A 17865-nucleotide genomic window follows, 5' to 3' on the forward strand; every position below is an offset into this window, starting at 1 on the left:
AGGGGGCAAAAGGATAATTTGTAAAAGGGAAGTACTTAATCTAATCTTTGTTACAGTTTTCATCATTCCAGTCAGCTAAAGGTCTTTGTTAACTTAACAACTCACACCCATAAATGAAAGAGCCGATCACTCAGCTGAGGCGGACGCGTTGCCAGTGCTATGACATGCATCAGAAACGTTGCCAGTGGCGCTACAGTCTGTCTGACTGTAGCGTGTTTCTGGAGTGCTCCGCCATTTGAAAGTGTAGATGGAGCTGAAAGATTTCCCTCTAGATCCAGCACCGTACAGTATGGCTCGGAGGCAAACGCACACGCATTTCTCAGTTGTTTCACAGCTGCACTTCTAACACCCATAAAAAGTACGAATATCACGAAAGGGAAAGTGAAGGTGGTTGTCTTAAATAACACCCATGTGACCTACTTCTATTATCCAGCTGACAGCTCTTTGTTCACACAAGCTGGGAAAGACCCTGCAGCCCAAGCCCCAAGTGCATTAGATTGATCCTGCTCTATCTTTAACTGTTTCCTCTAGTTGTGCGAATGCCTGTTTTATGTACAGTGCTGGAGCGTGATGGAGAACTTCTGTAATGATCCTTCTAAGGAAAAGCTGCCATGTTCGATGAAAAATAACACATCAATAAAGCACGTAATTCGAGTTTTTACAAAGTGGTTTTCTGCCAAAATGACCCTCCTTTTTCCACATTTTCCCTCAGGTCCTCACCACTGCCCAGTCTGAACAATGTCAGTATTATGTTAGCTCCCGGGCAAAAAGAAAGGAGAGTTGAAGTCCTTGATACAAACAGCAAAAGGTAGCTAATGAAGAGATTGGCGCTCCTTGTTGTTAGTGCTCTCTATTGAAAGTCAATACAAGAGCCCGATTCACATAGATCACTTAAAATTCTGGAGGAGAGGCTAAGAATACACAGTTGATACTTGGTTATAACAGGAGCCCTACATTCTGGTAAAGATACTGCTTAGTTGTCTTGTGTCTTACACTTGACCTCTGACCCCTCGCTCGTGCAGCAGTGACAAGGCCGTCAACTAAACTGATGCAAATATGACATTCACGCTGACAGCGCGGATTCAACTCGATGCAGTTAATCAGCTTCCATCTATTTGTCCAAGATTACGCCATCGAACGTGAGACAATGAAAAGCACTTAATAATGTGGAGGCAATTCAAATCCACTTCAGGCTTGCTGTATCAATCACAGGCACGCACACATAAGCGGATCGTCGGTTCAGTCATGGGACTTGGATATTTTTGCTGATTTGACCCTGCGCTTTGTGTGAAACCTCGCAGTGTAATGCAGTTATATTTCTGCTCTGCATTTGAAAGATGATAGGAGTGGCTTGGTTGTCATGCCAGAGCTTTCAAAGGACTCTTTGTGTAGAAGCGTCAGTCATAGCCAGAGACATCCTCCTGGTATTTATTCTAGAGTTTCTCCAGATGCTGCAAATTGAAGCCTATCAAATTGGGCCACATTAAAGTCCACTTTCATAACATTGTTGCTCCACAAACTTTTAATGATTCCCAAACAAGGGTTAGTTAAGGGGTATGTTAAAGACTGTATCTAGGGTAATCTGAATCAATCGATCTATCTATCTATCTATCTATCTATCTATCTATCTATCTATCTATCTATCTATCTATCAGATAAACAGATATAGATCTATGTGTCTATCTGCCAAGTTTGGAGTAGTTTGCATCAAGAGTTCCTTTGATAGCCGAAGAGCAGACAGAGATACATCTACCTAACGTTTATCTCACCATCAGTCTAAGATGGTGGTAGTAGTGTGATGGTCTGTGACTGCTTTACTGCTTTAACACCTGGACAACTTGCTGTAATTGATGAAGCCAGCTCTCTACTAGGAAATCCTGAAGGTAAATGTCCACCCATCAGTTCATGCCCTGAAGGTTAAGCAGTCTTGTGTTCTGCAGGAGGGGGTGACTGTAAATGCAACAACAAGTCCTCGTCTGAATGGTTAAAAAAAGATGAAAGTTTTTGGAGTGGCCCTGTCAAAGTCTGGACTTAAATCTGATTGAAATGCTTTGGTGTAACCTTAAACATGTCGCTCATGCTCAAAACCCTTCCCATGTGGCTTATTTTTAAAAGATCCTGCAAAGACCAGCGAGCCACAATTCATCCACAGCGATGTGAAACTAATGCACTTAATCAGGTCTCCCAACAACACACCTCCCAAGTTTGGAGTAGTTCAGGTGAAAATTTCTTTAGATGGCTGAGAAGAACATAAATTATGGATTTTTGACAAGAAACTAAAGGCGTTGGACAGATAACCTGTTGACATATTTTCTTGTAGCTGATAAATAAAACTAAACTAAATGTAACTGTCTAAAATGCTTGTCGATAAGTGAGAATCCAAGTGGAAGAACAATTAATAGTGTTAAAAAACTTCTAATAAAAGCATCAACTGACTGGAACATAAGGAGGTATTTAAGTGTGACACGGGTGTACACCTGCCAGGAAAGGTTGGCAACGTCTGCCCTACACAGATACAAGAGCATCTAACATGACTCAGAAACAGATTAAGACATTGATTTAAACTCAGCAAGGAACACTTGAGCAGCAGCCAGCTGCTCATTCGCACAGGTCACTGAGGAGATCTGTCTGTCCATGTAGGGGTAACCCTCATGGATGCTGGGGTCAGATGGCTGTGATCTTTTTGTTGCTATCTGCATTAGGAAAGCATGCTTGATTTAACTGTTATCAGGCAAAAATAGGGTACAGTAGCAGGCAGCAAGCTAGAGATGCATAAGACAAATGTGGCATCCTTTGTAATTAGATTAGTATGGGTTGGAAGATAAGCTGTAATCAATTGTAGTGGTCAGTCCGAGCCTTCACAGATTTAGTTTGCATGGATCGCTAACAAAAAAAGGAACACAGACATCACTTTTCAGGGGTTTTGGATATTTCATGGCTGGGAAAAAGAATGAATGGGTAGAAAACAGCACTCTGTGTGTTTTGGATGGCAGTTCTGTGAGTGGTAATGGTGCTTAGGGAGTAAGGAGAGCGCTCATGAAAGAGACAGGCGTGCATCTTTGTGGGCTGAATGAGAGAAGCGAGCCAGCTCTCTTTGGGTAGTTTAGGGTCTTATGGGAGAAGAGAAATGTGTTATTTCCAGACAGTGAGAAGGAAAGTGATGATGCAGCAGATGAAAAGAGGAGATGAATTGGATGTTACATAACTTGACCAGTTTTCCAAGGTTTCAGTTTGAGGGAGTCTGAACTGTGAGCTTTTTACTGCCAGATCAAAATGTGTGTATGGTCAGGAAGCACGTTTTACATATATCCTGCAATCTATAAAAGCTTAACAGTACCACTGTAAATTAGCTTTAAAGTGCCCTTACACTGCACTCACAGTGTGTCCTACCACAGAAATGGGTTAATAGAATAATAAGCCTAATTAATTAAAAATAATCATAAAACGGTGACTTTGAAATAATGAAACAATCAGCTCTGCGAAAGGAAGAAAAAACATCTGGAAGTTGTATAATATTTTCTACGCTGTCAACTTAAATTTAAATTGAAGGTAATGATTAATGCAGCTGCATTCATAAAACAGTCCTGCTCCGAAGAAATTCAGAGCAACAACATGTAACTTGGCAGAGAAAGTGCGTGTGGGCACATGGACCGAGCGATGCTGTAAGTAGAAGCAAGAATACATCCGACAAGGGGGAGTTTCTCCACGCAAAGCGCATGCAATCCCTACAAAAATTCCCAGTGACTTCAGATCCAAGGAGGTGGTGATACTCATGCGAGCACGATTCAAACTCTCTCACTTAGAGTAAGAATACAGCCTCAGAGCCCAGAGCCAGCGCGCTGCTCTCTTTGCCCCTCTTTTCTTGTTCAACATAAACTAAAGAGACGCAGATAGAATAATGTTTGCGTAAAACAGCATCTTTTTTCAGCGCGGGGGAAAGAAAAAAGCTGATAGTGTTTTCGGACTGTAGAAAAGTAAAGACTTGATAACCTGAAGACATTCTGTTTACGTCTTACCTGGGCATTATGAAGAGGTATCCGGGCATTTTTCATAGTTGGGAGAGGATGCGGTCTTGCTGAGCTCGTGTAAAACGGTTTCTCGTTTTATTTGTATTTTCTTCTTCGTTTTATTTTTTATTTTTTTTGAGTTGCTCCTATTTCAGTGGCTCTTGATAGAAACGGTAACGCGTGTGTCCTTTTACGCGGTAGTTTCAAAAAAATTTGCATGCCCAAAATGGACCGTGCAGGATTTGCTCTTTTAATGATTTTGACTGTTGTGCTCGTGCGAGTTGGTGACGGTCAAAGGGACGCGGCAGGTGGGAGGAAAGAGGGTGCGGGGGCAGGCCGGGCGGTCTGGGACCAGCTGCAGTCCCGGGGGATCAGTCGAGGTCACTCGCCGAGGGGACCGCGGGACGGTTCGTCCTCGAGAACATCCAGTGACTCTTCACCTGGGACCAGTCAGTCGAGGACTCTGGTCCGCCTGCCCAGGGGGACATCATCTCAGGAGAATCGCAAGCACATATCCAAAGAAAGACCGGTCCATGCTGCTGCCACCTCCGGGGAAGATCTTGTCTCTGCGCCGAGGGATGGTGCGCGGCGCACCGCCAGACACCCTACCAGCCAGCAGCAACGAAACAGAGTGAACCGCAGGCAGAGCAGCAGGCACAGCTCTGCCAGCACTAAGCGACTTATCGGGTAAGAGTGACGGCCAAGTTCCCCACTGTCAGCAGTCTAAAAGTTTTACTTTGCTTTATCAAACTCTGGGTGAGCAGCAGTGGGCTACTTTAGGAGGAACGTGTGACCTATTTAGCTGTAGCGGTTAGTCCATGTGATTTACTGCAAAGTGATGGTGGCCCCTTTAGCGTAATCTTTCTTCCTGTAAGGTAAATCAGCACATTCCCCCAAAGCACTCCGTATACTGCATTAATTTGTCAACCAGTAGGTGACAGCTTTAAGCCAACTAAATATGAATTATAATAACGTATGGGTTTTGTTATCAAGGTCATGGCAGAACATGAAATAATAGCTGAGGTCAAACACCGTTGATTACTGGGCTGATGTGGCGGGGGCAGTAATGAACAGCAAATGTGATGCATATGGGTGAACTGTGTTTGAACTATTTAACATTGCATTATCACCATTTCCTCCCATTACTACACACAGTATATTCAAATTGCAGGAGGAGAGTGGCTGCAGCCTGCTTCAGTGCGAGTGCTCCAGTTTTAGGCTTTTGCCTGTGGCCATGTATTGTAGTGGCTCCACCAAAGCGTTGGCTGGTGAGCATTTAAAAAATTTGCTCGGTGATCAGAAACACCTGTTTCTCCAGTGGCACTCGCTCCAGCCTGCAAATCTCCTGTTGGGTCTCTGTTAAACTCTAAACAGGACAACGGGCTGTTTCCATATTAGACCTCTTTTCTTTTTGTTAAATGAAGCCTCCTGCATCCACTCCTGTTTGTTCCACTGGGACAAAGCTTGATACACACTGGAGGGTGAATGTTTACATAATAATCAGAGGGAGATTTGAACGGCTCATCTTGGACTGCTGTCACAGAAAATATATAAAAAGCATTTCTTCTGTGTGGCATAACAGGTCTATTATTGATATGTCCAAGTTATGGAGGATTGTTTAGAAGAAATAGATGGGCCTGCATATGATATGCACTTACAGCCTGCTACCCCAGCTACCTACTTGCTACTGACTCTACTGTAATGCCTTTGGTGAGCAGGACCTTGAGAAGTAGCATGCCCCACTAAACTCACGAGGCTTCACAGACAGGATATGATGATGTCAGCGCTCACATGTACCTTTCTCTCTGCGTAGCAGATGTGTTATGTTGTTTTGGTCTGAACCATTAAACCTGAAAAAACCAGCACATTCGGACCAATCCATCACTCAGACATCGAGGTGCTGTCTGTTTAAAGCAGCGTGCAAAGAAAATCGCTCGGCACAGGATTAGATCCAACATGCTTTATTGCAGGATAGGGCGAATGCCTTACTTGATGTTGCCAAAAACACATATTCCAGCGTTGAATGAATGGGGTTCTTTGAGTTTTCGAGCAACATAAAGGTGGGCGTTGCGTAAATCTGCGGGAACATTACCTTTTAGTAGTCTGCGTGGTGATTTTAACACTTATTAGTTCAGATGAATCATCTGCTGCTTGTTAGAGAAAGTGTTCGCATGACACATTTCCTCTTTGGAATTCCCACTCGCTCATTTACCGTACCCCGCAGCACTGGCAGAGCTGGGCTCACTTAGCTCTCCTTTACATTAAACTTGACTCAGTGTGACTCCTCTTTCTGTTTTCGCTGCACCTGTCAGATAGGTGATTGATCCAGATAGTTCAGCGGTGAAATAATTCTATGCCTCCTAATGTTAAGGTTTAAATAAAAATATAACAAGGTGCGAACAAGGTGTTATCTACCTATATTTTAGCCTAGGGCATGCTACTAATATGTTGTATGAAGGTCTCCATTACATGCATAAATCCCTTGATGGAATTTGAACGTGATGACTGATGTCTTTGGCACGAGCCTGACCTGATGTGTTTGATTTATGACAAAACTAATCTTGCCAGAGGGTCCAAATAACTGCATTTTATCCCTGTGACGCCTCAGTAACACTCAGAGCATCCACTGAGCGCGATCCAACTGAGGTCAATGAGTCAATCCCCGTTATCTTCTCAAATCACCATGAGTCAGACATCCACTTACTGTAATATCTTGTGAAAAGATGATGGGGCACAGAGCCATGCCAGCGTGTTGACTGTTGCCCCAGAGTTGCTCTTGCGGTCTGGTGCCTTTTCATCTATCTCGCCGCAAAAATTGGCCTGGACTACCAGTTAGGATTAACGAGTAAAAGAATCCAGATATAGCTGTTTAAAACTTGTCATCTCTCATTTGCTCTATGATTTATAGAAGATGCAGGGTGTTTTTTCGTGTCCCGTTTGCCTCGCTTAATCCTTCCAGGGCTCAGATAACTCTGTATTTGTCTTCACCCTGGACTCTCGCATAACAGCACGAGGGACTTGTGGGTCCACACGCAGATAAAGTTTCGTGACTTGCCCTGAATTTTTTTTTCATTATTAAATAAAATGCAATTATAGCGTAATCTCCAAGTTGTTCCTATCAATAGCCTAGCCACATCAGAAGGATTTGAAACCCTTAACAGCCTTTGCAATCAGATCAGTTTGTCATGCGAGGAGGTTCACCCTACTCACAGTTATTGCCTTGTGGATTAACACCTGAGAAAAAGAACTTTTATTTCACCCTGTTTTTCTCGTCTTTTGTGATCTTTTGTTCAGGCCGAATGTCTGTGGAGGTCAGCAGTGCTGCTCTGGTTGGGCTTTGGCACCAGGAACCAACCGCTGCATAAAACGTAAGTGTCGTTAACTCAGTACCCTGTGTAAACTTTAAATAAACGTACCTTGCTTGGATATCCTTTGATTTGGCTGCTCAGTTTGGCAACCGAGGACACACAAATTGGTGAAGCGGCACACAAGCACACTGCCATGCATTATATAGAAGAGAACTTCCTCTGCTAGTAAACTTTGCAGACAGAGAGGCTTTACAATCTAAGGCCCTCAGACTGAAAAATAACATAGTAAATGGCTACTAATGACTATCCTGTCAAGCGGAATTGCCCTATGAAAGTTTTCCCTGAGTGTTATTGCCCCCATGGTCATGTTCATCATGCAGTGTTTGCCTTTTTCTTTTCATGTAAGACCCTCGCTTGGAAATTACCGACACTTAGCACTTGGCTGTCTTTGTGACAGCAGTCCTTAATTATGGGTGGAACTGCTGCTTCTTTTTATTCGACCGCAGCAGTATTGAATAACCAGATAATTAAAAGTGGAACAGAAGACACAGGCTGTGAATGAATGCAGAGCCATATCTTTAAAATGTAACACTGACCTGGGCTGAAAAAGCGCTTTTCAGCCCAGGTCAGTGTTGCTGTTTCTTTCTTTAGCTTGCATATGGACTATCTCTGGTAGGGCTGCCACAAACGATTATTTTGATAGTCGACTAGTCACCGATTATTTTTGCGATTAGTCGACTAATCAGATCATCATCCATTGGACGCAAAACTACAGCTTATTGCACCAGCAGCATCTGCTCTTATATAACTATCATTAGCTTACAGCTTTAAGTGTTTAAGGTCTGTGCTAACTAAAAATAAAGACAAGATGATAGTTTATTCAATTTTAATGAAATTTGCAGATTGTTTCGGTGAAGTTTAATAAACTCCTTGCTATCTAAAATATAACAGGACACTGGAGTATATTCTGGAGCATCTCACACTTCTGATAATCAGCTGTCTGCTTGACGTTTATTCAGCTGTGTAAAAACTATAACTTTAATCTCAGACAAACCGATTTACTCAGGAACAAATAAAATACAAAAAAAAAAAGCCAAACAATAACATTTTAAGTTATCTAAGTGACTCATATATATTTAACCTGAGTAGCGAAAGACAGCGGTGGGTTTGAAAACGATTTGCGGGGAGTCCGGTGTTCTCACGGCGCTAGTGAGCCTAGCCCCCGGCTCGCTAACGAGCTAGTGGGTAACAGATGTCTCCGAAAACGTCGGAGCACTTTTGAAAATATGTGGTGTCCTGATAAACTGAGCAGATATTTGAGGTTTACACAGCTACATTCTCGCCTGAAAATATGTTAAACGTTTATTTTGTGACCCAGAAAGAATAATAAGAGTAACATTAAAACTAACTAGCTGCCGCCATTGTTGGAAACTGCGCTGGGCCGCGCTATGAATTCTGGGACACAGCTGCTTCTTCTTCTTCGGGGTTTAACGGTAGCTGACATCCTTGTACATGCAATGCTGCCATCTTCTGTTTCAGTCCGTTATTACACTCTTAAATCCTGCTATTATTCCTGCGTCTTTTGTGATCTTACAAAGCTTCAAACGACACGTCGACTATTAAATCAGTCGTCGACGATTTTGATAGTCGACGTAATCGTGACTAGTCGACAAATCGTGGCAGCCCTAATCTCTGGGAGAAAATCCATTTTTTAGACATGCTATTTCAGATGATCCTAAAGTAAGATTGCTGCAACTCATTCCACATTTGGTTCTTGCATGTTGTGCTGTAGGCAAAAATAACAGGTTGGAATGAAAAACCTTTTTTTTAGTAAAAGTTATCTTTAAATTTTACAAGCGCAGTAAAACCCACACTGTTAAGTGACATCCAGTAAAACTGGCCATGGTTTTTTCTTTGACTTGTTTACTGTTTTCTCTGTTTTGTTTCTGCTAATTATCTCCCCCTCACACACGCAACCCCGTTTCACGCACATTTCAGCCGGTACACAGCGAGCTGATTGGCTCCAGCGGTCTTCTTATTAGATCTGCCTCCCTCGTGCTCAACACAAAGCTTCCCTCCATTTCCCCCCCCCCTCCCTCAATGCAGAGTTAAAGGCACACTTACCAAGGCGTAAATTACATTTAATGTGGAGCTGGAGTTACCTAAATTAAAAGAGTAAATACTTTTAATCTGCCAGATAATAACAGGTTCAGCCTAGCGCCCCTATGTTAAACAAGGCGGAGGATCTGAGCAGGCCAGGGGACTGTCTGACCATCTGGACCCTCTTACGGCTTGGCCCTGACCCAGGTCTGACTGGAGGCTATGCTATCATCAGCTGAGTGAAGCGCCACAGCCGGCAAGGTGCCAACATAAAGGCCCCAGACTGGAGCGCGGACTGGAAGCCCCCATGTAGAAGACCTCCGTGGAGGAAAACAAGCTCAGGATATCTATACTTCGTCTTTGCCCGACATCCAGCCTGCTTTACTGGGAGAGGGCAACCTGAGAAAACATGTTCACAGTGGGGGAAAGAAAAGGAACAAACGTGCCGGGCGGGAGCAAGAAGTAAAAACATAACGTGGCTGAGTTGTGTCTAGGAAATTTTCACTGAAGGGATTGAACTATTGTCTAATACAAAGTGGCGGCTGAGGGCTTCACCCGCGAGGCTGCATTGAGTGTCTAGAATCACGCTTTCCTCACAATACCTCCTTGTTCAGTTGCGTTGAGGTCAGAGAAAACGTGACAGGAACTGGATCACAGGTCGTCCCGGGAGTGCGCCTATTTTTACGTTTAAGAGCCGTGTTTATTAAAAGGTTGACGTCTCAGTCTCGGTCGTGCGTCTGATTAGAGATCGTCATCTGGTTCACTAAATCCTCGGTCCTGCCCACATCCTGGAAGGTTTGGTGCTGACTATCTCTGTTTTCAAGTTCAGGATTGATGGTTAGCAGACTTGTTTATGTATTAAAGCAAATTCCATGTGCCAAAAATAGCCAGCGAGTTCTGACTGTTCGGCTTTGAATCATTGAGAAGAACATTGCATTTCCTCTGCTGTGTCATGCTTGTTCGCCTTCTGGTGAAGTTAACTGCCTTTATTACAGATGAAAGCTTATAGGCTTTTATTACCACAGTTTTACCTAAAGAATATTAATTTTATTTATGGTGGCTTATAACCAAAGATGTGTGTGTGTGTGTGTGTGTGTGTGTGTGTGTGTGTGTGTGTGTGTGTGTGTGTGTGTGTGTGTGTGTGTGTGTGTGTGTGTGTGTTGCGTTTGGCTGGTAAAGTGAGGCCAGGTGCAAGCTTGGCTATATTTCCATCTGTTTACTCGTAAGTAGAATCGAAGCTCCTGGTGAGTTAAATGGGGAATCTTGTTTCTGGGTCAGCACTTAAGACTTAGTTCCTCAGTGTGATGATTCACATCTGTTCATCAAAAGTGCAGTTGCACAGAAAAAAGGAGCAGAAGGAGCCCATATTGTAGCTTCACTACTAATAGCCAAGCAGCAGCCTTGCCTTAGTTATAAGACAGTGTGCTCCATTACCGGTGCTGTCAACAACCTCGTGACTATCTGCAGCTCTCAGATGGAAAACTGCAGATAGTTCATGGTCAAAACTCTAACTAAAACATAAGAATTTCCATCAGTTTAAAGTGTTGTTTTAACCATCAGCTCGACTAAATACATCAATAAGTAGTAAACCATAAAAAACGAGAGAAAGCAGCATGTTTGTTTAGTACCGACAAATCTGTTGCACCGGCTTCTAAATAACCACTATTTACAAAACAGTGAGATACTTAGATATGGAATTAGAGGGGAAGTTTGAACTGCTGGCATGTTTTAGAATAAATACAGTAACCCTCAATTAGACGTCTTGTACACCAGCGTAAAATTACTGTTTTAAAGTTTTGGTTTAAAACACGTTTTGAAAAAAAGAACCCAAACTTTTAAAGCCCCCTGTAACCGGAATGTAGATTTAAATCACACTACTGTGTTTTTTCCACTCATATCTTTGCGCTCATGTGGCTGGCAGTAAATCATTTTGTGGATAGGGTACTACGGATTGCTCACACGGGGGTTTTTTGTGCCAAAATGGAAGCAGTTTACTGTAGTTTGTTTAGTAGCAGCCACAGATGCTCTGTCGGGCTGCACCTAAAGCAGTCCTGCTAATATGCACAGAGTGATAATGTTAGCATGACGACTGCAGCCCTGAGCTTGTTTGCTACAATGCAAATGGGCAGCTCAGTACCACAGGGCATTCAGTGCTTCCTAGCCCAGGATCATGCAGTCAGTGTGATGTCCGTTTATGACCATGTGAGAACTGACCTGTGAATTCGAGTGGTCGTCATATGTGTTACATCCTGTGTGCTCAGTCTGAGCTCCATCCTGTTCCTCAACAAAACTGAGTATTTCAAGCAGAGAGAACACTTCTAAGGAAGGCCACCTTCTTTTGTGTGCTACATATGAGAAAGCACAGTCCCAATCTGAACTCTCTGAGTTCATGTGTTGAGTGACTATGCCGATGATTACCAATTATTATATGCATTTCATTTAGAGCTAAACATAAAACATAAAACACAGCTGTAGCTGATGAGGATTCTACAAATAGGTGAGGTATTTTCTCATAAAGCCAAACTGAAGGAAAAGGACACGAACATCTTTATAAAATTTCATCAAATACTTATGTCACTTAAAATTGAACAGTGTACACCTCATTATGGCAGCAGAGAAGACGGGAGAAGACAGATGTTCTTTATTTTAAAAAAGAAATAGAAATTTATTCAACTGCTGTTGAAATATTTCAGTCCGCGTGCTGAAAAGGATGGCTTTCCTGGGGCAACCATATCACCTCAGTTGTACGGAAGGCCCAACAGCGCCTCTACTACCTGAGGAGACTGCGGAGCGCACACATTCCCAGATCTCTGATGTTGAACTTCTACAACTGTGCCATCAGCAGCGTTCTGACGTATGGATTTCTAGTGTGGTTCCCCAGCTGCACCAAGGCCGATCAGCAAGCACTCCAGCGGGTGGTGAAAGAAGCTGGCAGAATTATTGGAACAAGTCTGCCAGAGATCAGTAATATCTTCCCCACTCGCTGTCTGAGGAGGGTGCACAGTATCCTGCGGGACCAACATCACCCTGCGCGCCACCTTTTCCATCTGCTGCCCTCAGGGAGAAGGTACAGGTCTATACAGGCCAGAACATCCAGACTGGCCAACAGCCTGTATCCACAGGCTGTGAGGCTCCTGAACTCTCTGCCCCCCTCTCACGGACAATAACCATATCCAACTTCTTAATAGCAATGAACTGGTCTGCATTGGTGCATCATATCTTTATTCTCTTCCCCCTCCTGCCCCCCCCCCCTCTTTCTTAAATAGATAACTATCATATCTGATATCATATCTCACAGTACAATAATATTGAATGGGTGCATTGTTGTATTTTGTCATGTTTCTCAGGTCTTTGTCTGAATTTCTACGAACATTATTGCTAAGGATTGTCTTATTGCATTGGAGTCACACTGGGTTAAATATGTACACTTGGGTTTTAAGGGGTATTTATTATTTTCTTCTTTTTTTTGGGTTGTATGGAAACCCCAAACGCAATTTCATTGTTCTTGACAATGACAATAAATAAATACTACTATCTACTTTAAAAGAGCGCACTAAAGTTGTTCTGGGTTGTTCTGGCTTCGAAGGTTGATGGCTGTTTTACTAATCAGATTAATGGCATGGTTTGCCACACACAGAGTGAATGCATGGGACAATATAGAATACTTAAGGGCAGGAAACAGTGGGGAAAGGGTAACTGCAGCACTGACAGGAACTACCGTTCTTTATACCCCCGGCTCGTAGTGCTCCCCGAAGCATACGCTTTTGGATTGAGCGGCAGAATTAATTTCACCACACTATACATCACAGTGTTTTGACAAAAGCACGTGATACATATGGCAACATGCTGCAAGTACGGCTAACAGTGAGAGCGTGACCCCACAGATGGCTCCTGATTTAACCCTGTTGTTTCTTAGAGAGGGCAGATGAAAGGTGCTTCATTCACATGGAGGAATAAAGTTGTTGTCAGTCTCTTAGGCTGTTGTTGATTGACAGAGTGTAAGGTGGTAGAAAGGAGTTTCTTTTTGATTCCCTTCCAGCTTTCTTTGGCCTGCTGTGCTCTTCAGAGCACCATCCTGGCTCTAAAGTAACTCCTCATGCAGAAACATCGCTCTCCCTCAGTTTTTACCTTTGCCACCACAAGGTAACTTTCCTCTCAAAGCAAAAAAATAAAGCAAGCAACATTTTTCTCTGATTCCATCATGTCCCCAGGGTAGCTTGAGCAGGATTACAACTTTCCTGTCTGGAACACCGACAGTACAGTAAAGGCTCGACCCTGCTGTTTAAAATTTCATGGTTATCCCTTCCTACAAAGCCTTTTCTTTATAAATTAATTCATTAATTGCATTCACCATAAAAGTATAAGACCATGCCTTCTTCTTTGTCTATTTATTCATCACAGCACTTCATTTTTGAACCTGATCTTATGTGTGAAATGCATTTAATGCTCATCTTTGTTATAACATGTGGGAAGCAGCTGGCAAAGAAACAAGTACATGCACGTGTCTTCTGACCTTCAAAGCAGTTCCCCGAAATGCAGGTCTGCCATCTTTGCTTCAGCATATTTGTTGCATCACTTTCTATTTTTTAAAAGTCTGTGACTCCCAATACTTTGACATATTTAGACATATCAAGTCATATCAAGTCAAATCTTTTGACATATGCTGAAATGAAGAATCTGGACTTGCACATTAGTGTTATTTGCACCCTTGGCTACACACGCCACATACACACTGTATGGATAAAAGTACTGAATCTTTGAATTCAGGTGTTTCCAATCTCACTGAATAGGTGCCTGAATAAAATCAAGCACCTAGCCATGCAGTCTGCCTTTACAAACGCTTGTGAAAGAAGGGGTCGTTCTAAAGAGCTCTCTGAATTCAAGCCTGGCACTGTAGTGGGATGCTACCGTTGCAACAAGTCAGTTCATGACATTCCCTCCTACATATTTTCCACAATCAATTGTAAGTGGTGTTATTGTTAAGTGGAAGCATTCACAGCAACTCAAGTTGCAGACTATCTAAAGTTACAGAGCGGGGTCACAAAGTGCTGAGGGCCACGGTGTGTAAAAGTCACAGCGGCTCTGATTCATGAGCAGTTCCAAACCTCCTCAGGCATTAACATCAGCACAGAAACTGTGTGCTGGGAGCTTCACGGCATGGCTTTCCATGTCTGAGGAGCTCCTGTAATGTGTAGGTGACCTAGTTTGTCTATTATGTGCAAAATGAGAATATTTTATAGAATATTTTATTTATTAATGGCAGCAGAAGAGTTACTGATGATAGGAAAATGTGTAAATGTGAAGCTTCTATGGGATTTCCAGGATCCCCTTAATGTAGAGCACTAAGAATTTAGTTCCCAACCAATATGATGAAGACAAAGACACTAAAGAAATCCTGCATTCCCACTGATTAGTCATTCAAATTCAAAAAAGAAGACTCATTAATACTCTGAAGGAGTGAATTTTAACTGACATCAGGCCTAATACCAGCGAGATCCTGGCCAACATAGCACTATTCTCTGCTTTACAAAAACAGGAAGAGGTTTTTAGGATGCTTGTGTTTCTGTTGACGTCATGTGTCATATGTGTGGATTTGTGGGGGTTGCACAGTTTACACTTTTGGGGCATGACACTCCTTTGGCAGTCCTGTAGAGAGTTATGGCCTGTTAGACAGATCCTGTAATCAATACACACCCCACTGTCCCAGACCCCATCATTAACATAGACACTGGACAGCCCGCTCTCAGTTTGTCTTCCCAAACCAGGAGTGCTGTTTTCTCCAGTCCAGCTGGTGCTTCTCATTGTAGGTTGCAATTGGGCCCTGTTTTGGCCTCCTACACCACATGTTTTTCTAATTGCTACCACAGACAAAAGTGTGGTGAAAACTATGTACTGCTCAGTGTCTGGACCCAAACATCTCCTTGTAAAATGCCTCTTTTGTTTATCATCGTTGATAAGCTGCTAAGAATTAAATAGAGAGGCGAGAGGGAGAGCGCAATTAGTCACACAAAGCTACTTCATTAACACGCGACACTTTATTCGTGACATCGTGTTGCGAGAAGTCCATCTGCTGAAGTAGATCGTTCAGCGACCCCAAGAAGAAAGCCTGAGCTTGAGTGACACTTACAGATGAACATTAACAGCAAGCACCGCTCTCCTTCAGTCACACACCGACACACACACACACACACACTCTCACAGCCCATAGCCAACCATATATCACAGCACCCTCCTGCTTAAAGACCATATGGAAGTTGTTGGGATTGTGATCCCTCACGAGGATGGGGTTTGTGGGTTTTTGGAGAGCACCACGTCTCACAGAGTCAGCTTTACTAGCTGCAATCCCCCCCGATCCAGATATCCTAAACAGACTGGCCCAGCATGCGACCCATTAGGGGCTGAATGTGGGAGATTGAGGGGCGTGGCAGAGGCACACAGCAGCATGGCTAAAAGTAATGTATACATTGTTATGGGTCAGATGTAGGTTAACAAATCCCCCCTTCCACACACACACACACACACACACACACACACACACACACACACACACACACACACACACACACACACACAGACACACACACACACACAGAGATTTTGGAAAAGAAAAGCTTTTAACTACTGTACTGGAACAAACAAGCAAAGAAAAAACCCACATTGTGACTGTAACTGCACGTCTATGACAGAAGCACCTTAATTTAGTGAAATATTACCCTTGTAAGCTTCACCACAAAGAGAAAATATGGGATCAGTCACACAGCGTCAGGCGCACTCCCCCTATGGTTTTAATTATAAAAATAGAGATGTGTGTTTATGAGCATTTAATGAAGGCTTGCAAAGTTACAGTAACAGCAGTTTGGGTATAGACAGCAAAGTTAGCATTCGGGGAATGCATGAAATGATGGCACTCGCTCCAGCAGCCATGTGGAAATCACATGTTGCGGAGAGATTAACACTCACTTGAAATGGTTAGCATTGAAGGTCAATTGTATTAACTGCTCAATAGACCAATTCTTACTTCTTCCGTGGACAGGGAGTCCAGATGAGCGGAATTTTTTTCAGCTTGTCTCTTCGCCGTGGCCCCCACAATCCTGAACACTCGACCTATTTCATGAGATCTGTCAGGTTCTGTGGTGACTCCTAAAAAGAGCCTCCTGCTGTCATCACATGAGGTTTACCCCACTACATGTTGAGTCACAAGATTTTTACTCATGCCTGCGATGCTCTGAATGCCTTTCAGAATCTTGAGCCTCTTCGCAAACATTGCATCCGCATGCATGTGGACGGAGATTGCAAACTTGCAGCAAGTTGCTCAAATTGCACTTTCATTCTTATTTTCCAACTTCCTGCCTCTGAGATTCAGGGTTTGTAGTCGAGCCCTTTATCACATTGTACTAAATTCTAATCTCCAGAGCAGCTTTCAGCCTCTAAATCTCATAATGGTGCATAATGCTCTCAGCCTGTAGCGGGTCCTGCCTGAGATTATTGTGATTAGGCTTTCAATACTAATATTATTTTCAGAAATGTCAGGTTACCTCTTGCTTGCTCTTCTGACCTGTGTAAAGCGAGGAGATTTTTCTACAAGTTTGTATTGTGTCAGATATGGTTTCAGGTCACCCTTTGCAGAATGAAAGGACTGTAAAGATTTAATGGGTTGTGTTACTTTGAATCAGAGAGAAGGGAAGGCAAATCTCTGGTGGACTGTAATGTGCTGGAAACGAGCGCTGAGCTGGAAACGAGAGACCAGAGGAAGAGGCACAAGAATCTGTCTGACTTACGTGCACATGCAAACCTGAAGTTATGAGGTAACTGTAACCCAATAAAGAAACTATAAACAGTAAAACCCCTGGCATTGCTTATATATTGGTGAGGAGTTATTATGCAAACAAGAACTTTCCCAAATGAAGCAATTTAAAGGAAAGTGTTTCTTCACTGCATGAGTGAATTTTGGATGGAGATTTGCTTTAACCGTAGCTGTCAAGCACTTCCTTGAAGATGCCACTTGGACATTAAAGACTAAAGATTTTTTCCTTCATTTCTCATGTGTGTGGATCAGCGTGTTTGCGCTCATCGATCAAAGCTTTCGATACCCGTCCAGCAGCCCCCCTCTTTTCAGATGACTGGATGTGGACGCAAACTCCAAAAACTTGGCCCGTCTGCCTCACTCATAATTAAGGCTGAAGCGGCAAATGCCAGGAATGTTTGCTATTTCTCCTCTTTTATTTCCAATGGATTCTCATTTTATTATTACTCTCGCAAAGTAATAATTGCTGCGCATATTTGTGAAATGGATGGAATGCGAGGCAATTAGTTTTAATGATGTGCAAGACAAATCTGGACGGCAGCAATTACTGTGACAATGTGCTCAACAGCCCAGAGGCAGGGCACAGAGACAACACAGATACCCACGGTATACGGCGTCACGGCCTATGTGAGGTTCGTATGGGGCA

General features: G+C 43.1%; 1 protein-coding gene across 2 annotated transcripts in view; it reads left to right on the forward strand.

The window, feature by feature from the left end:
• The first annotated feature begins 3711 nt into the window (after positions 1-3711).
• The window catches only part of LOC113011632 (latent-transforming growth factor beta-binding protein 2), an 89184-nt gene continuing 75030 nt past the window's right edge, over positions 3712-17865 (forward strand). Inside the window, exons 1-2 of one of the 2 annotated variants that reach the window (XM_026151208.1) lie at positions 3712-4694; positions 7302-7375. In XM_026151208.1, the coding sequence (XP_026006993.1) occupies positions 4225-4694; positions 7302-7375 (544 nt within the window). In that variant the 5' untranslated portion in view covers positions 3712-4224. The remainder of the gene's footprint in view (positions 4695-7301; positions 7376-17865) is intronic. The other variant, XM_026151207.1, reaches the window with a different exon arrangement.

The sequence above is a fragment of the Astatotilapia calliptera genome, chromosome 19 (genome assembly GCF_900246225.1).
Source record: "Astatotilapia calliptera chromosome 19, fAstCal1.2, whole genome shotgun sequence".
In the NCBI taxonomy this organism is placed as follows: domain Eukaryota; kingdom Metazoa; phylum Chordata; class Actinopteri; order Cichliformes; family Cichlidae; genus Astatotilapia; species Astatotilapia calliptera.